A 24,724-nucleotide genomic window follows, 5' to 3' on the forward strand; every position below is an offset into this window, starting at 1 on the left:
CTTTTCTAAATATCACATAATTGCTTGTTTAATAACAGGAAAGTACGGTGGCATAGAGGTGACAATCTTTTTATTAAAAATTGCACTCCTCTTTTTTATTTCTCGTGGCCACAACTAAGTAACTCGTGGCCAGAATAGTGCAAAACTACATAAGAGAAGTGCAGTTAAAAAAAGAGCGGTGCAGTTAATAAAGGATGGGTGCATTAAACAAAAGAGGGGAGAATTTCGAGATCTCGAGATCCCGAGTTAGTCAGCCAAGCAAATTGTGTGTAACATGTTTAAATATTCTGTACGCATATATATAGCTTAACGAAGCGGGCTTTTAATGTGATGATTACTTCCCTTTGTATAAAGATCACCAAGGACGACCATATGGAACAATTTGATTGGCTGACTAACACGTGGCCACGAGTTAGCTAAGTCGGGATCTCGAGATAGCTAAAATTATCTCCTCTTTTGTTGATGCTTACTTCCCTTTTTATAAAGATCAACACGAACGACCATATGGAACAATTTAATTGGCTGACTAAATCGTGGCCACGAGTTAGTTAAGTCGGGATCTCGAGATCTCGAACTTCTCTCCTCTTTTGTTTAATGCACCATTCCTTTATTTACTGCACTGCTCTTTTTTCATTGCGCTTCTCTTTTATTTAGTTTTGCACTCCTCTTTTTTTTCTCTCTCGTGGCCACGACATAGCTAACTCGTGGCCACGAGTTACTAAGTCGAGGCAACAAGACAAAAAAAAGATGCCACCGTAGGAAAGTCTTCAAAACAAGAACTTAGATTTTATAGTATTATTCCAACTTTAAAAACGTTTATTTTCTTCAAGTACACGTGTATAATGTGAAATGACTACTTATTCTGAACGATAATTCTATGCTTTGTAGGTTGAAGGAAACACAACTGTACGTATATGGGGTGATTCGCAGTGGCAGTTCGAGGACTTGCGGTTGGGAGGGGGGGGGGGTAGCGTAAACGTTAATCATTTCACAGTTGTAAACTTATTCCAGCGACAAAATTAGTGCCTGTGTCAGAGAGAAGAATATGACGCTGTTGGGACAATACACCCTTGAATCGGACGAGCAAAGATGTATTTACAGGCCTTTGCATTTGTAATAATGGATACTTCATCAACACGTGATATTACACACGTGTATCTTCCGTCTTACATATCAATAATTTCTAAATTTTAAGTAGTTCTCCCTTATTTAATGACATGCCCTTGTGGACAAACATCGACGATACAGCATTTAATCGATACTGTCCTCATTTGCACCAATGAAATTCTAAATAACAATAAATCTCAAAGTTGAGTTAGCCCCTTGTATATTTTCTCTAGTCACAGGCCGTTAATAGCTATAATACAATATATACTTATGATTTATTTTGACCTAAAACATGCATCCACTACACTTGCAAAGAGCATCTGCCAAATGAGGCTTTTTCAGGTTGTCTGATTGACGATCTGAGACTATTCCGTGTCTGATATTTACGCTGCTTCAACCATAAGGAACCCATCGAAAGTTTTTTTGTAATCGTTCATGAACACGGTGAGTTTATAGTTTAATACTTTAAAATTTAACGCCAACTGTTCAAATCGTCACGGTTCGGGTTGTTCGCCAAATCATCAAAATTCATTAGGAACGTTTTTGTCACCTATCGATATTGACGCATTATCTTCAGAAAGCCTTCTGCCAAATTTCTTGATACTTATTCCCCCGAGCAGATCCTGCAGTATAGCACGATGATGTCGATTATTTGTACACAACGTCGCTAGTGACTAAGGGCATCTTCGGAGAGTCTTCTGAAAGGCTTCGTTACGTTCATTTGCTCTGAGGGTACCAGAACACTTCAACTCGTCATCTTCGTGGAGCTTTCTGCTGTCATTCCGCATCTCAGGGTTTGACACAACATTAAGTAGCCCTGAAGAAGGCTGTCCGAAGTTGCCGAGACAATAGTGACGGGTTTCAGAACATTCCGAACTGTTTCATTTAGAGTTTTCAAACCAGTTGTTATACTTACTTTTATTTGATATTTATTTCAAATGTCAAAAACAACTTTCATACTTTTTGTAGCGATCATACTTAAATATATCTGTCAATAATTCAATTCGGGTTTCGAAATACAAGTCGGACTAAATTGAGAGGAAAAGATTTACATTCTTAAATGCCTTGTTTGCTAGAATTCTTTCGAAGGAACAAATATCTTTCGGCGCCGTGGGTCGCTATGTTTTCAGGCAATTTAAAAATCGGAAAATCGAGCGTTGTATCCAGAGACGGTGAAAGAAGCAATGCACAACAATTATTTTCAGACTCAGTTGTTTTTCATGATAACAAAAGCGATCATCGAATGACACGCGTGCAAATAAATCAAGAACACAAGCAGAAGAATGTTGCAAGAGGTTATTTAAATATGGATGATATAAATAAATAATATATATATATATATATATATATAATTTGTTACGAATTTTTGAAGAAATTATCAATAATAAAGATGTAGGCTGCACACAAAAACAAGTTATATTCATCTAATTTGTAAAAAGTCACTTTTAAGTTTTTATTTTTTTTTTCAAATAAAAATCGCTCATTTAAATAATTTAAATTAAAAAAAATGTATTTGTTATTTTTCTGCTCGCTCTTTCCATTAATTTGTAGATTAAATCCGATGACCAAGACTTCACTTTGGTGTGGCCTTAGATATTATTTTACGATCTATGTGAATACTTAAGCACCAATGTATAACTTTTGATACGATTAAGTTCACACATACAATAGGTATTAAAGTGATTTACTTCCAAATAATCCGCGCCCAATTGGACAATAAAGAGCAAATATGGTGACTTCATTAGGCTGTCATATTCACAAAGTAGAATCTGTATTATGAATACCGGTATATTTCGTCTCGCTCTGGGAAAACCAGTTTTATTTCATGTGCGTAAAGTGTCGTCCCAAATTATCCCGAGAAGTCCGCACTTGGACTACACTTTCTCGACTGGATTTTCGTTTAGAAGAGACTCCCTTAAAATATTAAATTCCATTAAAGCGGAAAGTGTCGTCCCTGATTAGCCATGCGTACTGCACAGGCTTATCTGGGACGACGTTTTACGCACATGAATTACATCACGTTTTTTCCAGAGCGGGGCCCGTTTTTTGTGATTTTCGTAATTGGCGTCAGCATGGGTGGGATGTTTTCCTCGTCAGGCGAAAAACGCATCATTGATTCGTGTATGATCGTATGTGAGTCACTTAATTACAGAATGTTAAAATGTATTCATTTCGCTGAGACACGTAGACTTATTAAATGTAAGGTCATCATAAAACAACATCAACAACGCACCTCATAAAACTATAATGTTCAGGCTGAATAGTGATATATAATCGTTCAGGCTGGTAAGGTTTCGTGGTCTGATTAACGCACAGGGAAGCTCCTGACCAGACTGAGCGGCTTCGCAGGCTGAGCTGGAGCTACACTCGTCACATATGGCATAAGACCCATTTTCGCACAACGCGGCTCATTTCTATAACTTCATAAACTGCAGGTAAAGACAAAATTAAATTGTGTAAAAAAAAGAAACATATTACGAACACTGAATTAAACCATTAACATTTATTTTAATGCACTAGACCTTACATATTTGCAGTCTCTTTCAGAAACATGTGCATACTGATATATACCGACGCTAACTTGGCAGCCTATGAAAAATCTGTAAATATTGTCACTAATTATGAACACTAATTTCAATCATTGAAGATTCAACAAGTTATAACCCATTGAATTACCCCTTTAATTTAAAGCTATTCAGGAATTAAACACGGGTCTTCGATATCGGCAATATTTATTTACGTTAAGGCTAAAACCAACTTACCGTTCTGTGTAAACGGTTTTTGATTGTCAAAGAAAGTTAAAACCAATCGAGAGTGATTGATCTGAACTCAGAAGAAACATTGGATATCTTAACAACAAGGGAAGTAGATACTACTGCAAACAACATCTCCAACAATATTTCAACTTACATTTGGATGTACATGAATTGGAATAGTTTTCACGTAAGTTGCTGCTGATACTGTTTGATTTCATGTGTCGAATGTTTATTAAAGGTCTGACTGTTTGCACCAAGTTTAAATCTTCATGCAGACACTTGATATCTTCTCGCTTTGGTAAAACAATAGCGGGCCACGTTTGGTGTAATATTTTGTTCACATTCATAAACTGTGACAGTGTGTCCGGTGTACAAACACTTAAAGAAACTGGTATACATTTCTAGACATAATAGCTAAAAAAACATCAACGATACACTTGTTCCAATGACAATTTTTAAGTAAATATAATTTCTGCAACTTTGTTTCAAATCGTTCGAATAAACAAGGTTGTTGTTTTATTTCTAAGACAGATCAACCATGCTTATTATTTAAGCCGCGTTATGTGAAAACTGAACTTAATGCATGTGCGTAAAATGTCAACCCAGATTAGCCTTTGCAGTCTCAACTGGCTTATCAGGGACGAAACATTCCGCTCTGATGGAATTTTTCGTTTAAAGAAAGTTTCTTCTAAAAGAAAATCCATTCTGGGCGGAGAGTGTCGTCCCAGATGAGGACTGCACATGCTCATTTGAGACGACATTTTAACCACAAGCATAGCGCTCAGTTTTACCAGAACGAGACCCATATAAGAACGTTTTGCATATCCATGTCCCAAAAAGGTTGAGGGGAATATCTATAGCAAATAAACATTTTTACTTGTGCTCTAATGTTTGAAGAAACACGTATAGCGATAGACGATGTTCAATGACTCACAACATCGCATCAACTATTGGTTATAAAGAAGAGCAAACGAAGCAAAAAATCAGGTTAGAATCAACAATAAGACCAATAGAAACGTTATGAATTCGCACACTGAATATGAAGAGTTTTTGTGATCTATCAGCTGGTATTGTAATTTGATAACATTTTATCATAATACTTTATATGCCTTATCACTTCGTACCGATGGTATAAAAGATTATGCTGTTAGGATACAGTTTTGTTTGACAAATATTTTAACTATTTGCTCGTTGTCCTTGATAAACAATTATGAATTGTTTCTTTTCATGGCAAGGGAGTATATTTCACCCATTTATGCCTAGTGGACTTTCCCATCCTTTTAAATTGGATCAATTTATTTCCAAACTTAGGAATGTCTAGTATATTTATTTCTATATTTAGAATATTTCTTACAGAAATTCCTTTAAGCAAGCATCATGCGGCGTCTCATCTGGTCTACGCTGTTTGCCAAGGCCTTTTTTCTAGAAGCTTGGCATAAATGGGTTAAAGGCACGGAACATAAAATAAAACGTAGCGATTAATGAAAGGTCTTTTTCTAAATATTTAGACATAAACGCTAAAAAGTAATGCTCTTTTTCCAGTTAAAACACCATTCATGTAGTTTGATCCATGCGCATGTTAAAACGCTCCTCTCTTTTACTCAAACATCGATTCATCTTTATGAATAGCTTCATACCTTCACCGTCAAATTGAAAGTTGCAGGTGGACGTTGAGCTATAAGATTTGCATTAATCGATGATGTCAATATTTTGATGATTGCACACTGAAGCTTTCTTTACAGACTCGGCTTAAAGGGGTATACCGCTTTTTAAAGAACAATAGAGCCCCTCTCTTGGAAAGCCGGGCTTAATGCCTGTGCGTAATGATAAGCCTGCGCAGTCCGTCAATGGTAACATGATTTTGTCCCTAGTGTCGAAAGTGTTTTTTCACGAACGTCAAGAGAAGACATATTATCAAAGAATGACAATGTATGAAATGCTTTAAATAAGAGGCAGTCCAAAAGTCCTTTCAAATATCAATAAAAAAAGTCATTTATATCGATATCTGTTTTTTTATATTTGATATTTACTTCGAGTGTCCAAAACAGCTATTATCTTTTCTTTGTAACGACCGTACTGATATATCAGTGTCAATAATGGAATCCGGGTTTCGAAAGTCTATTCGAGCTAAAATCAACAGAAAAGATTCACATTCTTGAGCGCCTTGTTTGCCATTCTACTTTAGAAGGACCATATATCTTTCTGCGTCTTGAAGTACCATGTTTTCATGCAATTTGATAATCGATCGTTTTATCAAGAGACAGTGATAGCGGCAATTATATTTTTTTGGACTCAGTCTTTATTTATGATAACAGACACGCTTAACAAAATGACACGCATTCAAATAAAATAAAAACAACACCGACTGCTTTATGGCGGCTTATTGAATATGAGATATATTTAAAAAATATGGTTTATTATAAATAAAATAAATGTATAAATAATTTCGGAATTAGGTATATTTAAAATGTATAAACTGTATTTCTATTTTATCACCGCGTGCAAGAAAAGACTTAAGTCATGAAAAATGAACGATGTTCAACCATCTTTAATAATACATATCTTAGGTCAATGGAAAGCAGTTTTAATGTATTGCTATACATGTATCATTATAAAACTGAGGTTATCGCGCTTATCGTACTGGCAGTTATAGTTTTTTTGTATGTATACTGTAGCCGATAAAATTGAATTGCAAATTAACCACTTCAAATGTGTTTATTATTATTTGATGAAGTAAAACTTTAAACGCAAGTCCTCAAAATATCAAAACAAAGTGTTTACACCCATTTTACCAAATAAACAATATTAAGAAGCAAACTATCCCTTATACTAGATACACAATCCTCTGCCGTTACATGGGATTAATGTGAGGTTATATCCTTGCGTGAAATACATGTCTGCGATTTATTAAATTTTTAAATATGATATTTACCCGATTAGCTCGATAACGCTTATTATAGCGCGATAAAAGGTCGAAAATAACTGGCAGGTATGGCGTGAAAGATTTGCAGATATTTCAATGTACAACCTGTAACATGATATGCACACGAAAAATTAAATCACTGAAATGTTACAAAAGTGTTTATAAATCAAAGATCAAATTCAGATCCGTTCATTGCATTGTACACTAGTCGTGCAATAATATTTATATCGCAATATGTCAACGGCCGTAAGATATGGGTAAAAAAGAGCAATACGACGAAATGACAGCTGACAGCGCTTTAACCTACAGCAAGAAATAAATATCTAAATCACAATAAGAATTTAAATCTATGCACAATTTATACCAGTACCCCATGTAATCTAACACTTAGCCGCACAATTTATACCAGTACCCCATGTAATCTAACACTTAGCCACGCGTCAAGATGGTTCACAGCAAGTATTGAGCAGTGTACTATTAGCCACTCTTGCGGCCTGCCGGTGCTCCTCGTAACCGGGCTTGTTAAGAGGAGCTTGTTTACAAACAGATAAGCGTGTGTACTTTTTGCTTAACAAATATAGGCCTTGGTTCGCCACTGCGAATGTGCTCATCTTGTGATCCGCGACAACGGCACAAACACTAACATTACAGTAAAAATAGAGATGAGCCTCGCTCTGGGAAAAAGGGGCTTAATGCATGTACGTAAAATGTCGTCCCAGATTAGCCTGTGCCGTTTGAAAAGCTAGTCAGGGACGATATTTTCCGCCTTAACGATATTTTCACTAAGATGAGGCTTTCAACGAAAAACACCATAAAACCGGAAAGTTTATTCCCGGATTAGCCTGTGTAAAATTACAAATAGAAAGTTCTAGGAAGAATGCCCTTGATATTGACTCTAGTACATTTTTTATTATAAATACTGGTTGCAACAACTGTTAGCATTGCGATATTTATAATCGTAAACAGAAGGTTTTATGCCCCCCCGAAAGAGGGCATATAGTGATCGCACAGTCCGTCTGTCCGTCCGTCTGTCAGTCTGTCCGCCTGTCCGTCACACTTTGCGTTTAGGTTTCGAAAACTGCTCATAACTTCAATGTCGCTTCAGATGTAACATTCATATTTGGTATGCATTTGTATATGGACAAAGCCTTTCCATACGCACACACATTTTGACCCCTTTGACCTTGACCTTGAACTTAGGGTCCGCATTTAGGTTTCGAAAAAAGCGTTTAGGTTTCGAAACATGCTCATAACTTCTATCAAAGCGTTTATCGGGGGCATATGTCATGCTACGGAGACAGCTCTTGTTTATTAAACAAATTGTTCAACAAGAATTCCTTCATACAGTTAACTGCAGCTGTGCACAAATATAATTCTTGTTGTTTGTATTGCGTTTTGACAAAAACATAACCTATACAAATGTTTATTTAAAAAAATATGTTTGTATCTTGAAGTTTTGAAGTATCTAATGCGACTTCAGTTCGCTACGAAATATGCCGCCTCGTTTAACCGGATTACTGAATTTGGGAGTGAAACCTGTTGCAGGATCAGTGTCATAATCATATCTTATCTTTGTTCAAACTTAATTGACCGTTCTTATCAAAATATTTATGTTCAAATGGGATAGAATCATGCCTAAAAACGTTTCTCATATTGGTAAATACGTGACTGGATTAACGTAAAAATATGGAGCCTAACAACGCGGCTGTAAATATTTATCATGAGAAGGATGAATTTTTAATAAAATCGGGTCATTTGCATAAATCAAAATAGGCAAATTGCATTTAAGAATAGGCTTGTGATCTTTATAGTCATGGGCACAGAGCCGCTATAGGAGTTGTATACGCACATTTCCACTATAAGGTTTGTATGCGCACATTGCCGCTATAAGGTTGGTATGCGCATATTACCGCTATAAGATTGGTATGTGCACATTACCGCTATAGGGAAAGAATCCGCACCAAACTCTTATATGAGTGGACATGCTCACACTGCCGCTTTAGAAGACGACATGCGCAACCAGTACGGCTATTGGAGAGGGCATGCGCACATTACCGGTTTAAGAGAGGGAATGTTCGAAAAGTACTGCTATATGAGAGGGAATGCGCACATTGCCGTTATCAGAGTGGGCATTCGTTTACTGCTGTAGGCGAGGGCATGCGTACATATCCGCGATAGGAGAGATCATGCGCACATAAACGCGAAAGGAGTTGGCATGCGCAGAAAATCGCTATATGGAAGGTCATGTCTAACGTTGTAAAGGCACATGAAAGGCTCGGTCAAAAATTGAATAAACAGATTGGTTGTGTTATTTACTCACAATAATGGATCTTAACACGAACAAAGAAGCATACAATACCTAGAAATTCAGCTAAACATTCAAACGTGAACATAACATGATCAAACACAACGCAAAGAAAAACACAGCAATACATACGAATGCGAAAAGAGCGTACACCAATGTTTCTTTCAAAAGTAACATTAACCTATGTATGCCTAGCGTCTAGAAAAAAGGCATTGGCAAACAGCGTAGACCAAGATGAGACGCCGCATGGTGCGGTGTCTCATCAGGGTCTGCGCTGTTTGCTTAAAGGAATTTCCGGAAGAAATATGATAAATACAGAAATAAATATACTAGACATCCCTAATTTTGAAAATAAATTGATCCAGTTTAGAAGGATTGGAGAGTCCACTAGGCATAAATGGGTTAATTCGGCCAGCTGTCCGTGGTGTTGCTTCTTTCGTTCGGCTTATCTTACAACGACGTGCTTAAGCACGCCATGTTTATTTATGTTTAAACCACGCGGACTTGTTACTCTTCGACATAAATATTTAACCACTTCATCAGTTGACAGCAGAAGCCATTTGTATCCCCACCAAATCTCTAAGTGACGGGCGCCTAATAAAGGAGATACATCTGATTATTCTAACCCTCTTCTTCAGATCTTATGAATCAACATGATCTTTATAAATGGCTACTCCTACTTCTTTATAGATGGGTTTCTTTCATCGCTTTCAAATCATCTTCATTTATTACTGGATCTATGAATGACATTAAATATTGATGTTTGATCCACACAACTTTTCTTGTCAATAAAATCAATCCTTTACTGTTTGCTCGGCTTTCGGAAAATTCCGGAGTTGTTATTTTAAGAAATATAAATCTGAATAAAACGAGCATATCCGCATTTCGTATATTAAGCCCAATATGTAAGGTATTGTTGAGAGTGTTTGATAATCTTGTGTTTATTGATAGATGCCCTAGATACAGCGGGTTAGGATTTTAATTAAATTACTTGAACGGCTGTGCGTGTAGATCTAGATAAGACAATACGAAACAATGGAGGACAAACCTAAATTGTGGAATAGTGCATATGATTATGAAAAATATGAACAAGAAGGTTACAAAACACCAGCAAGGTATAGTCACATGGATCAGTAGTTGATAAAATATACGACCGAGTTTCATTTGCGATGATAATAACAAGTGATATAATCATAATTATAATTTTAATCAAATATCTAATGATATCATTAAGTTCGAGGTCATGATGTCATGATGCGTAGCACAGTCACTTTCACGCTTGATTTGATCAATGATTTAAAGGGGCCTTTTCACAGATTTTGGCATTTTTTAACTTATTCATTAAATGCTTTATATCGATAAATGTAAACATTGGATCGTAAAAGCTCCAGTAAAAAATCAAGAATAAAATTAAAAAAAAGGAAAAGAACATTGCCCGGACCAGGTTTCGAACCAGTGACCCCTGGAGTCCTGCCAGAGTCCTGAAGTAAAAACGCTTTAGCATACTGAGCTATTCCGCCGAGTAGATATACTTCAAATATTTTATACCTTATATAAGCAATCTTCGTAATTTCACAAAATTTAACGACAAAAACAGAACTCTCCAAATTATTCAATCGTTTCGCGTTGCAACGCTTTATAATTTTTAGGTTTTAAAATCGTCAAAAGATGCATATAATGGCTATATTAGACCATGGTAAATGTTCAGTATTACTGTTTCCTCACAAATATCATAACTAAAACGAAAATTTGCGAATCTGAAACAACTTTTTTCAATTTTGTCAATTTACCAAAGCGTGAAAAGATCCCTTTAAAAGAGTCTGTGTACTCAATAAATTGTTACATCCTCACGTGACCACTATGTCTACAATTTTTTTAGCATTTGTAGTAAGTTTACGTACGGCGTCCGCCGTCATGTTGGGTGATTCGCGTGGGCCAACTTTTAGCTCGGTAGTACAGTTTTCGCACAGGAAGCAAATTTTATAACTAACCCTCGATAAACATTATCAGAGTTTTTATTTTGAGAATATTAATACCATGTTTGAATCGGGGTCAAGTGGGGGGTAAAAACTAGGTCACCAGGTAAAGTCTAAAATCGGTGTACCTAGCTAGAACTCAAGTGAGCGCTTTATGGCTATAGTGGACATCGTGTTTGTAATAAGTTCGAATGTGAACATTTTATATTAAACATACAACACTATGCAAAATATGAAGAAAATACAAAAAACACCTTTTAACTGATGTTGAACGTCCCAGAAGGGTCAATGCACATTAAAATGTAAACCGACTTGAAACATTTAACATATACAAGTCATTCAACTCCAGATTGGAACAACACACTACTTGTGTCACTATATATGGGTCTTGCTCTGTGATTACGGGGCTTAATGCATGTGCGTGAAGTGTTATCCCAGATTAGCCTGTGCAGTTCGCACAGGCTAATCAGAGACGACGCTTTCCGCTTTTATGACTTTTTCGTTTAAATGAAGTTTCTTCTTAGAAAATATCCAACTTAGGCGGAAAGTGTCGTCCCTGATTAGCCTGCACGCTAATATGGGACGACACTTTACGCACATACATTATGCCTAATTTTCTCAGAACGCGACTCATATATATTAATGTGCACAGTTTCAGTACAAAGCGAACACTGAACAATCAAGCGCCGAGGACAGCACAAGCACACGCGGCCGAGCGTGGACCGGGAAAGAAAGGAACTCAGTCTCTTAGGGAACAGTCTCGCTCTCCAGACGACAAATTAGAAGAATCGACCGATCGAGACGCAGAAGAATCGACCGATCGAGACGCAGACATGTCTAATGTAAGCAATCGTTGTTTAAATTGACATGTAGTAGACAAAAACGTGCATGATTTTTTTTATGATTTTGATAGATTTTCCGTTTTCTGTCCGTCCGTCCGTCGGGGTTTTGCTAGAGTGATAACAAGTGACAAACACATCAACCAGCATGTGAACTTGTATAACTGTTTTTTACTAGTGTTGGGCTTAACCGGAAATTTTGGCTTTTTCGCAAAAAATGACGATTTTGAAAACCATAACTCCTGTTACTAAAATAAAATTGCGCTGTAACAGTCAAAAAAACTTAAATATATATTAAACTACAATGGAACATGTGCACATTGATATGTTGGTGCATTGTTTGCAATGCAAGTGTTATTTCTAGACAAACGTGGAAAACGTGGAATGTCCAGTTTTTTTAATAATATAAATGTTTACAATTCTCAATTCTTCAGTATTTCAAACATCAACTTGTATTCATTTCAATATGATTGAAATTGTAACGCTAAAAGTAATTATTAATATCAATGTCCTATTTCTTATTTCTGAAAACGCATTGAAATAACTTATTTTCAGGTATTGCCTTTATGTATAATAGCGGCTCAATAATAAGATTTTAGGTTTTTGGTAAAAATATCCTCATGAAACCAAGTCCATTTGGATTTGAGTTGGCACTATCAGATCGTTAAGAATTATTTTAAATGGACTGTTTCATAATGGCAAATATAAATATAGCAATACAATACATTTATTTCATTTGCAAATGGTGGGAAAAGGTATCGAAATCGTTGACAATATTGTAAATCTTTCACAACGTTCATGATATGACATAATAAGAAGCCACTATTCAAATTATCTTACCCCTTTTATATGAAAGGATCATAAATACACATAGATTTGATATAACTAGAAACTTCTCTTAGCTTTGTCCGCAATGATAACAAAAGCGTTTCTTCAAGTCCTTTATCTGAAAGATTTCTTCTCAACTGCACTATGTGTTGGCATTTGGTACCACCTATCCGCTATTGAAGAATTGTAAATGTTAGCTTTGAGAAACGGCTTAATCAAACAAATGAATCTAATTATCAACTTGGTTACAGTAAATAAACGGTACACATTTAAGGTCATCCTCTTGAAATCAGTGTCAAATTACTGATTGTTCAATTGGTAGCGAACAGAAAGTGAACTGCATATAAAGCTGTTTGGAAGTCAGTTTATATTTTGTTGAATATCCAGCATTGTTGCTGAAAGATAGAACGAGTTAATAAATTGAAGTGAATCAAAATGATACTGTCGTAAGGTGCTTTACTAATTATCATAAGCAATTATGTTATTAAACTAAATTCTTTATGTTTAAAGTTTCCACACTTCAATGTTATTTATATACATGCATACAAATGCTCTCTCGTAGTATATTGCTTACCTAGATTTTAGTTAGTTCATTCGAGTTTTGCGAAACGACAACAAATGTTTACATTGTGATATTTCAGCCATATATAGATAAAGGCTACTCGATGCCGTATCAGATCTCTCAAAACAAATATAGGGAGGTTTGTATGTGCACGTCTTTACTGTGACGTCATGTGTGATGTCTAGAACACAAGGGTAGGCTTCTTTAAATGTGCACTGTGACGGTATGTGTGATCAATAGAAAACTAGGATAGGCTCTTGTAAAGGGGCACTGTGACGTCATGTGTGGCCCATAAGACACTAAGGTAGGCTCCTGAAAATGTGCACTGTGACGTCATGAGTGGTCAATAGAACACTAGGATTGGCTCCTGTAAATGTGAACTGTGACGTCATGAGTGGTCAATAGAACACTAGCATTGGCTCATGTAAATGTGCACTGTGACGTCATGTGTGGCCCATAAGACACTAAGGTAGGCTCCTGTAAATGTGCACTGTGACGTCATGAGTGGTCAATAGAACACTAGGATTTGCTCCTGTAAATGTGAACTGTGACGTCATGTGTGGCCCATAAAACACTAAGGTAGGCTCCTGTAAATGTGCACTGTGACGTCTTGAGTGGTCAATAGAACACTAGGATCGGCTCCTGTAAATTTGCACTGTGACGTCATGTGTGGCCCATAAGACACTAAGGTAGGCTCCTGTAAATGTGCGCTGTGACGTCATGAGTGGTCAATAGAACACTAGGATTGGCTCCTGTAAATGTGCACTGTGACGTCATGTGTGGCCCATAAGACACTGAGGTAGGCTCCTGTAAATGTGCACTGTGACGTCATGAGTGGTCAATAGAACACTAGGATTTGCTCCTGTAAATGTGCACTGTGGCGTCATGTGTGACCCATAAGACACTAAGGTAGGCTCCTGTAAATGTGCTCTGTGACGTCATGAGTGGTCAATAGAACACTGGGATTGGCTCCTGTAAGTGTGCACTGTGACGTCATGTGTGACCCATAAGCCACTATGGTAGGCTCCTGTAAATGTGCACTGTGGCGTCATGAGTGGTCAATAGATCACTAGGATTGGCTCCTGTAATTATGCACTGTGACGTCATGAGTGGTCAATAGAACACTAGGATTGGCTCCTGTAAATGTGCAATGTGACGTCATGTGTGGCCCATAAGACACTAAGGTATGCTACTATGTTAAGCTCGTAAAAATGTTGAATGTAGCACTGAAGCGTCATATCTGGTACATGAGCCACTAGTGTATATGTGGTGATGTAATATACAAGGAGGATGCAAACATTTTTAAAGAGAATAATGGTAATCATGAAAGTGAATGTAAAGTAATCAGACTGAAACAGGACAATAGCATCGATTTTGACTTTAAGTATTGCGAGTGTGAATTCAGTGTTCAATATTTTAAACATGCATTTGGGCCGTGCTCTGTGAAAAAGGGGTTTGATGCATGTGCGTAAAGTGTCGTCCAAGATTAGCCTTTGCAGTCCGCACAGGCTTATAAGGGACGACACTTTACACCTAAACTCGAGTTTTATTAAGAAAAGACATTCTTTAAACGAAAAATATCATAAACGCGGAAGGTGTCGTCCCTGATCAGCCTGTGCGGACTGAATAGGCTAATCTATGAAGGCACTTTACGCACATGTATTAAACCCCTTTTCACAGGGCACGGCCCATTTTTAATACAGTGAATTAATTGGTGAGGGTATCGAATGCCTTTCGTAGAAATCGAATTATTCATCAAAAGAAGCATGCTTTTCATTTACCATTCTAATGCGGCTATCGTAGTGTTTACCATAATTTTATGTTTAGTGTCGTTTTGCATGTTTGTCCTAAATTAACAATAATATATTCCCTTTAATATCTTTTAGATAGTTTCATTTATTAACAATTAAACACTGGAATGCATTAAAGATTAGACACGGTCTTTTATTAAGCATAATACAGTGTCATGTATTAAACAGTAAACGGTGTCATGTGTTAAACATCAGACGCTGTCAATTATTTATAATTAGACCGTTAAATGTATTAAAAATTAGAAAGTGTCCTTTATTAAACATGAGACATATCATGTATTAAACATTAGACAGTGCCAAGAATTAACCGTTAGAGTGTCATGTATTCACAACAAGACAGTGTCCTGTATAAACTGTAAAAACATGTCCTGTTCATATCATAAGAGATTGTTCTGTATTAACTTTTAGAAAGTGTCCTGTTTTAGGAATTAAACAGTGTCATGTTTTAACCATAGAGCAGCGTCCTGTATTAACCACTGGAGAGTTTTCTGTATTAACCATTAGATATTGTATTGAATAAGCCATTCGAAAGTGCTCTGTATTAATCATTATACAGTGTCCTGTATAAATCATTAGATTATACATTAGACAATGTCCTGTATTAATCATTATACAGTGCCTTGTATTAACCATTGGGTAATGTCCTGTATTAACCATTAGACAGTGCACTGTTAACCATAAGATAGGGTCCTGCTTTATTCATTAGACAATGTCCTGTATTAACCATTCGAAAGATTCCTGTGATAGGCATTCGACAGAATCCTGTATAAGAGAGAGAGTCCTGTTTAACCCATTTGACTATGTCCTGTATAAATCAGAAGACAGTGTCCTGTATTAATCGTTAGACAGTGTCCTGTATTAAGTGTTAGACAGTGTCCTGTATTAATCGTTAGACAGTGTCCTGTATAAATCGTTAGAAAATGTCATGTATTAATCATTATACAGTGTCCTGCATTAATCATTATATAGTGTCTTGTATTAATCGTTAGCCAGTGTCTTGTATTAATCATTAGCCAGTGCCACGTATTAATCATTAGATAGTGTCCTTTATTAATCAATAGACATTGTCCTTTTTAAATCATTAGACGGTGTCCTTTATTAATCATTAGACAGTGTCATGCATAAATCATTAAACAGGATCCTTTATAAATCATAAGACAGTGTCTTGCATTAATCATTAGACAGTGTCCTGTATTAATCATTAGACAGTGTTCTGTATTCATCATTAGACAGTGTCCTTTATTAATCATTAGACAGTGTTCTTTATTAATAATTAGACAGTGTCATGTATTAATCATTAGACAGCGTCCTTTATTAATCATTAGACAGTGTCTTGCATTAAACATTAGACAGTGTCCTGTATTAATCATAAGACAGTGTCCTTTATTAATAATGAGACATTGTCATGTATTAATCATTAAACAGCGTCCTTTATTAATCATTAGACAGTGTCTTGCATTAATCATTAGACAGTGTCCTGTATTAATCATTAGACAGTGTTCTGTATTCATCATTAGACAGTGTCTTGTATTAATCTTAGACAGTGTCCTTTATTAATCTATACACAGTGTCATGTATTAATCATTAGACAGTTTCCTTTATTAATCATTATACAGTGTCCTGTATTCATCATTATACAGTGTCCTGTATGAATCTTAGACAGTATCATGTATTTATCATTACACAGTGGCATGTGTTAATCATTAGACAGTTTCCTTTATTAATCATTATACAGTGTCATGTATTAACCATTAGACAATGTCCTTTATTAATCATTATACAGTGCCCTGTACTAATCATTATACAGTGCCCTGTATTAATCATTATACAGTGTCCTGTGCTAATCATTAGACAGTTTCCTTTATTAATCATTATACAGTGTCATGTATTAATCATTAGACAATGTCCTTTATTTATCATTGTACAGTGTCCTGTATTCATCATTAGACAGTGTCCTGTATTAATCTTAGACAGTGTTCTGTATTAATCATTATACAGTGCCCTGTATTAATCATTATACAGTATCCTGTATTAATCATTATGCAGTGTCATTAATTAATCATTAATATACAGTGTCATTTATTAATCATTAGACAGTGGCATGTGCTAATCATTAGACAGGTTCCTTTATTAATAATTATACAGTGTCATGTATTAATCATTAGACAATGTCCTTTATTAATCATTATACAGTGTCATGTATTAATCATAAGACAATGTCACGTATTAATCATTAGACAATGTCCTTTATTAATCATTATACAGTATCCTGTATTCATCATTAGACAGTGTCCTGTATTAATCTAAGATAGTGTCCTGTATTAATCATTATACAGTGCCCTGTATTAATCATTATACAGTATCCTGTATTAATCATTATACAGTGTCATTTATTAATCATTATACAGTGTTATTTATAAATCATAAGACAGTGCCCTGCATTAATGATTATACAGTGTCATTTATAAATCATTAGACAGTGTCCTGTATTAATCTTAGACAGTGTCCTGTATTAATCATTACACAGTGGCATGTGCTAATCATTAGACAGTTTCCTTTATTAATCACTATACAGTGTCATGTATTAATCATTAGACAATGTCCTTTATTAATCATTATACAGTGTCATGTATTGATCGTTAGACAATGTCCTTTATTAATCATTATACAGTGTCCTGTATTAATCATTAGACATTGTCATTTATTAATCATTCGACAGTGGCCTGTATTTATCATTACACAGTGGCATGTGCTAATCATTAGACAGTTTCCTTTATTAATCATCAGACAGTGTCATGTATTAATCATTAGACAATGTCCTTTATTAATCATTATACAGTGTCCTGTATTCATCATTAGACAGTGTCCTGTATTAATCTTAGACAGTGTCCTGTATTAATCATTATACAGTGCCCTGTATTAATCATTATACAGTATCCTGTATTAATTAATATACAGCGTCATTTATTAATCATTATACAGTGTCCTGTATTCATCATTAGACAGTGTCCTGTATTAATCTTAGACAGTGTCCTGTATTAATCATTATACAGTGCCCTGTATTAATTATTATACAGTATCCTATATTAATCATTATACAGTGTCATTTATTAATCATTAGACAGTGCCCTGCACGAAACATTAGACAGTGACCTGTATTAATCGTTAGATAGTGCCCTTTATTAATCATTAGACAGTGTCCTTTATTAATCATTAGATAGTGCCCTTTATGAATCAATAGACAGTGTCCTTTATTAATCATTAGATAGTGGCCTTTATTAATCACCAGACAGTGTCCTTTATTAATCATTAGAAAGTGTATTGTATTAATCATAAGAAAGTGCCCTTAATTAATCATTAGACAGTGCCCTGTATTTATCGTTAGACAGTGTCCTATATAAATCATTAGACTGTGTCCTTTATTAATCATTAGACAGTGCCCTGTTTTAATCATTAGACAGTGTCCTGTATTAATGATTAGACAGTGTCCTGTATTAATCATTAGACAGTGTCCTGCATTAATCATAGGCTGTGTATTAATCATTTGACAGTGTCCTCTTTGCGAGTGCGAACACTTGGAAAATGCGATAACATTAAAAAATAAAACTATATTCAAGAGCACAATTAGGTGTTATTAAACGTGGCCATCTTTATTGCAGAAGTTTAAACTGCTCTAAGTTTGTGCCGCCAAGTTCTTCCACCATTCTCAGGCAATTGATTGAAATAGGAAATATATGTAATCATTAAGACGTGTAGATTTGATGTGCAAAACACAGTTTTCACACTCAGCGGTCAAATGCGTTTTGATTTGCTCGTAAAAAATCGGTGCGGAGGTTATTTTTAGTCAAGTTGATGAATAAGCCCTAGTAGATTTTTGCGAGCGGACTTATTTGAAAGACGCTTCTGAAATATGATATCCTATATTTAATTTCAATTTTCAGGTGCTTAAATTAGGGCTTGTTTTGGTAGAGGATTGCGTTCATATAACTGTTATACGCTAAAGTGTGTTTAGCAATTTGTGTTGGTATTATAAAATAGTCAAATTTGTGTTGTTTGTTGTTTTCATTCACATAATGGAGCGTGACGACATATATCTAAAACACATACTAACTTTGAGAATCAAAATAGGGCAACACTAATAACCTAAAAACAATTGTATATTATTTCACCGTTAAAACATTTCTAACATGTTCAAGTATCGGAAATTAATGAAGTGGATGTAATTTATACATATATAGCCATTTGTAAATCGTAAATAAGTCATATTATAGATTCCTGGTTATAAATTCTTGCGAATCCACTTGATCTATTTTTAAATATGTTATAGCATCGCTAATATGTGCCTTTAATTTAAAACAAAAACGCTTAAGTATATCAATTTAAATGAATTATATAACGTACATGTATATACGATATTTGTTATTGTACTTTCTCGTCCGTGCGTTACAGCAAGTATTCGGAGAAACAAATGGTCAACAAGGTGGTAAACCGGAGCCACTGGACGGACGGGTAAACATGTGTGCATTTATGATTTTGTTTGTTGTGTCTATGAATATAAATTTGTGTTGGTCCCCGAACAAATGTTTCGCTTGATGAAACTCTTTGTTTGCCATATGACCATCCGTCTGTCCCTTTACTTGAAAGTACGAAACGTTTTCCCTGTGTACCTCCGTCTGTTCCCGAACCATTGTTTCACTGGAGAGAACTCCACTTTGCCGTGTGTTCCCCGTACCAATGTTCTACTGGATCGAACTTTAAGTTTTTCATTTGACAATCAGTCTTTTCCCGTACCAATGTTTACACACATGAGTAATTACAGGATTTCAAACTTACAGAACACATGCATATAAAGTAAGGTTTACGCGCAGCATGATTTTCAAAAGAGATAAAATGTTTGCTGAATTATACAAAAGCAAACAACAACAAAATATGGCACATTTATGAGCATCCTTCTGTGAAAACCGGGCTAAGTGCACGCTCTGGTTTTATTGTATTGTTTGTTTCAAATGAGGTCTCTTCTAAAAGAAAATCAAGCCTAGGCGGAAAATCGCCCATTATTAGCCTTTGCGGAGACTCATATATGTGAACATGGCATCATTTCCAAAATTTAAATACCAAAGATTGCAGGAGAGGCAAAATAAATTATAAACGTATATTAAGAGAAAACACGAACACAGTATTTGACAACGTTGAACGCATGTCATACACGGCAGTAAGCCTGTCACTTCATCATTTCCTAAAACTTCTCTGATTTTAGATCCATCCTCCCAGGAACTTCCGACCGAACAGTTACACTTACGGCGTAAGAACCTCGCACTAATGCACATCGAATGTTTACTTCTTAAATTTCGTCTGCGATAGAAACTATTTCTCACTTTATAATGCGGAATGATTACTGCTTTTGTGAGTCTATGAACTTCAATCGTCTCGATTTGAAATGAACGTTTTTATGAGTAACTGTAGAAATAATGTCGAGTAATGTACGCGTAATGTACATATTTAGATAAAATAGTGCTTTGTAACTTTACCAATTATGAATATCAAAGTTAAAAATTGATACATGAAAAATGTCAAAAATATTTTGCATAGTGATTGGTGTAAAAGCAGACATCTGCCTTAATTATCTTGTAGAGGTGGTGATTATTGGGTGTTGGTATGTGATATTTCTTTCTATATCCTCGCTCCTTCCTTTATACTGTTACCCTATCTTTACAATGGTTTCAGGTGTGAATTCATAGGAACCTCCATCTATTTCAAAAACTTTAAAACCAATGTATATTCGTCGGCACAATATGTATTAAAAAAGGAGAATTTTTGTGCACACGTACATTCGCGGTTTTCTGACTTCGGAAAAAAATGAATATGTGTCCGTAATTTTGCGATGTGTTGGTTTTAAATGTGTGGATACACCCGGGAAAGTAACGCAAAGTATTGTCCCAGAATAATAAAGATACCACAGAAGATAGTAAGCAGTTATCCTATCTTTTTTATTATTGTTGTATTCTTTGCTTTTTGCAGGATCGCCAAAAAGAGGAGCAGCTGTACTACCAGCAGCAACAACAGCAATCTCCTAGACAGCAGTATGCGCCAAGGGTAGGTATTTGGAACACTCGATCACTGTCCAATTTCAATTTTTACCAAGTATATTGGTTATACTCGTGTTATGGTCAGCATGTGGTTTGCGTCAATTTGATAAAAAAAATGGTATTCCTTTTCGTAACGGGAAATGCTTAAAGATTTTTTTTTAATCTTACTAAATATTTTTGTAATGTTTTGAATTGTCTTAAATTATTAAAATGGCAAGAAAAAAGATTAAAGCATTTTTCATCCCAGGATTTAAAACCGGGTGTGCTGCCACTGTGCACAGCGAATTATAATAACATTATTAGTAATAAACGTGCTTACTAAAAAGCTACCGAAGAAAAGCGTTACACACGCTTTATTATTTAACAAACTTCAAATGACGATTATCGATCGATGAACCAATATTTTTAACATTTTTCTTTGACAGAATTTCTCTTGTGTAAACATAATGTTTACATTCTTTTGAGGTTATCTATGACGATTTTGTTTTTTGAAAATCGTCCTCTTTTTCCGAACTGTGAACAAGTCCCTTTATGTTTATTTGTGTCATCTTAAAATAGGACAGGCTACGGCATCAACAAAATCAGTTCATTAATTAATTAAAAAATCTTTGTGGACACGCTTGTTTTCAGACGTATCGGTCGGGTCGGCCCGATATGGGCTTCGAACCCTTATCGGATATCCACGTGCCGGTGAGTCTGTCGCACTGTGCCGTTGCTTATTGTTAACACGTGTTGATTTAGTGTTACTGTAGAAACATGTACACAGGCACGCTTGCGCAGGGATTTAATAGTGTACGTTAATAATAGGCTTAAGTTTTTATAGAAGTTTGAAACAACGATGATTGAATATAAATCATATGCATAGAACTAACATTTACGGAACACTGTTTGCAATTTATTTGCTCAATCATAAATGCAGCAATCGTGTATAATTTTGGCTCAAAAATGACATTTTCATTGACACATTTTTTGCATTTCTGATTCGGAAAAAATAATGAATTTCGTTGGTGATTTTCCGATGAGGTTGCTTTCGATTCGTGGATCGGTCAATACACGAAAACAACGAAAATATGTGTACCAATAGTTTTGAATGACTTTACAATATGTATTTTAACTATTTGTATTACTATCACTATTAATATCATTTACCGTATAAGATATAAGATTCGGTATAGTATGACACTAGTACTACTTTACCGAATGAAATTAATAAAAGTTTTCCGTTTTATGTTCTTCACTGTATAATGTATAAATGACATCATTTTCATTAATAATATGTCTGTCACCATCATAATATGTTTAAACTATCGCGAGGAAAAGACCCACATTGAACTTTAGTTCTTACCCTTGTTCCATAATGTATGTATGGGAAAATGTATACATTGTACAATGTAATTATTTGCTTTTGGAAGTAAAATATGTTTTAAGTAAAAGTATTTCTGAAGACGGCTTCTGTCTTAAAATTACTAATAACAGTTTGTCTAAATATTAAATAAAGTGTCATCTCATCATCGCATTCAGCATGTATTTATCAACGAATCATCAAAGTAAATTAAACACTTTATTGTTATGTATTTATGTTGACTTCACAATAGTTGGCAATAATATATTCCTAGAATTGCCACTAAAAATAAATTAGAAATATTGGCATGTAAAATACTCGTAGAGAGGACAGTCACTAGCAGTAGACACTAACAAAGACAAAACAATGAATTTACAACAACATTTTATGTGTTTTAGATAAAATAAACGTAAGTCGCACGCAAATAGCAAAACAATAGACCACTGCTTCATTGTTTGTGTTTTTATTTCCACTGTGTTTTGAAATTTGTTATAAGTCTTTAGGTTATGAATCGCCATAAATCTTTACGGACTAGATAGTTGCATATGGAACAATTAAAAACAGTTGTTGAAATAATTTTTCTTCATAATTAAAGTGTTATCTAAGAATTGTGTTTTATTCACAATCAAACGTCTATTGCTGTCCTGTACGTGTATTGTTTGTTTTTAAATACGCCGTGAAATACATACTATGACTTGAAAACGATGCGTTAATTATAAATAATACATAATAAGGCAATATTTAGACGAGCTTTATTTACATAATAAAGCTTCTTAGATTTTATTTTTTTCAACTTGATAGATCGCACTGCTAACTTTACCAATAAGCATTCATTAGGAGAGTTTGTATAGTAAAATTGTTGTACTAATGTATAATGGTATCTGCAATACATGCGTGATTTAAGCCGCGCTCTCGTAAAACGTGTATTAATGCTCACGCGGAATGTGTCGTCCAAGAATTATCATGTGCTGACAGCAAAGGCTAATCAGGGACGACGCTTTCTACCTGTAGAAGGTTTTGTTTAAAACAGACTTCCTTTAAACGAAAAAAAATCCTTAAAAGCGGAAAGTATCGTCATGGATTAGCATCTGCTGACTAAACAAACAAATCTGGGACGACACTTTACGCGCATGTATTAAGCCCGGTTTTCCCAGAGCAAGGCTCATTAAGGCAGTTGCTTATCATTTCCATTTCCAGTATCCACAGGAGCCCATTAGGCGTCGCCGCAACGAATACGAACAGCCTCCGGATATTGGGGTAGGTTGGAGTGTGCTCTCTTTATATTCATTTTATAAACAGCATATTCATGTGTTATGAATAAGACATTAGCCTCGCCCTAGGAAAATAGGGCTAAATGTTCGTGCGTATAGTGTCGTTCCAGATTAGCCTGTGCTGTCCGCAGACACTGATTAGGTACGATACTTTCCGCTTTTATTGTATTTTTCGTTTCAATGAAGTCTCTTCTTAGCAAAAATCGAGTTTATGCGGAAAGTGCCGTCCCTTGTAAGCCTTTGCTGACTGCACAGGCTAATCTGGGACGGCGCTTTACGTACATGCATTAAATCCCGTTTTCCCAGATCGAGGCTCACATGTTTGTATATGTTTCATATGTCTCTATGTATTTGTCTCGAGGCTTACATGTCTCTATGTATTTGTCAATCTCTTTTCGAGAAAAAAGCACCATTGGCAGATGTGCATTAGCAAAACTTTCAGACGTTAAGAAAACACGAAAGAACCATATAGGTTGTACTGAATATTTTTGCGAAGTAAATTCTGAAAGGGTTTATGTAGCGACTTTTAGTTTGGCTCTAAACATAATAGTATACCACGTGCTTAATGTTTAAACGTTTATCTGTTCTTAAAATTGCTATGCAACTCACTTAAAAACAGTATGAAACAAAACACAGCAAATGTTTGTAAATGCTTTGTGGAATGTTGTTCCTATTTGATTTTGAATGCCATTTGTTCTTGAGCGTATTACCGGTACTTCTCAAAAAAAAAATATACATAAAGTACGACTATATTTTTGATTTTCTTGTTACACGTTTACAGTACGGAATAAAGGTATCAACATTTATATTTATTTTGGCTCCAACACATTCTGAAACCTTTTCCATACCTTTCAACACCTGACATTTCTTAGTTTTCTAATCGTTCAAAATTAAGAACTTTCGTAGATATTTTGGATT

General features: G+C 35.3%; 1 protein-coding gene across 7 annotated transcripts in view; it reads left to right on the forward strand.

Annotated features, from left to right (window-relative positions):
• Positions 1-3,807: 3,807 nt before the first annotated feature.
• The window catches only part of LOC127845097 (uncharacterized), a 32,746-nt gene continuing 11,829 nt past the window's right edge, over positions 3,808-24,724 (forward strand). For 2 of the 7 annotated variants that reach the window (XM_052375788.1, XM_052375789.1), the window contains exons 1-5: positions 9,972-10,206; positions 11,720-11,909; positions 21,126-21,200; positions 21,824-21,883; positions 23,733-23,792. In XM_052375788.1, the coding sequence (XP_052231748.1) occupies positions 10,127-10,206; positions 11,720-11,909; positions 21,126-21,200; positions 21,824-21,883; positions 23,733-23,792 (465 nt within the window). In that variant the 5' untranslated portion in view covers positions 9,972-10,126. Of the gene's footprint in view, positions 4,051-9,971; positions 10,207-11,719; positions 11,910-13,372; positions 13,436-19,556; positions 19,617-20,364; positions 20,410-21,125; positions 21,201-21,823; positions 21,884-23,732; positions 23,793-24,724 lie in introns of those variants that run through there. The other 5 variants (XM_052375792.1, XM_052375795.1, XM_052375793.1 and 2 more) reach the window with 5 other exon arrangements.

Source organism: Dreissena polymorpha, chromosome 9 (genome assembly GCF_020536995.1).
Source record: "Dreissena polymorpha isolate Duluth1 chromosome 9, UMN_Dpol_1.0, whole genome shotgun sequence".
In the NCBI taxonomy this organism is placed as follows: domain Eukaryota; kingdom Metazoa; phylum Mollusca; class Bivalvia; order Myida; family Dreissenidae; genus Dreissena; species Dreissena polymorpha.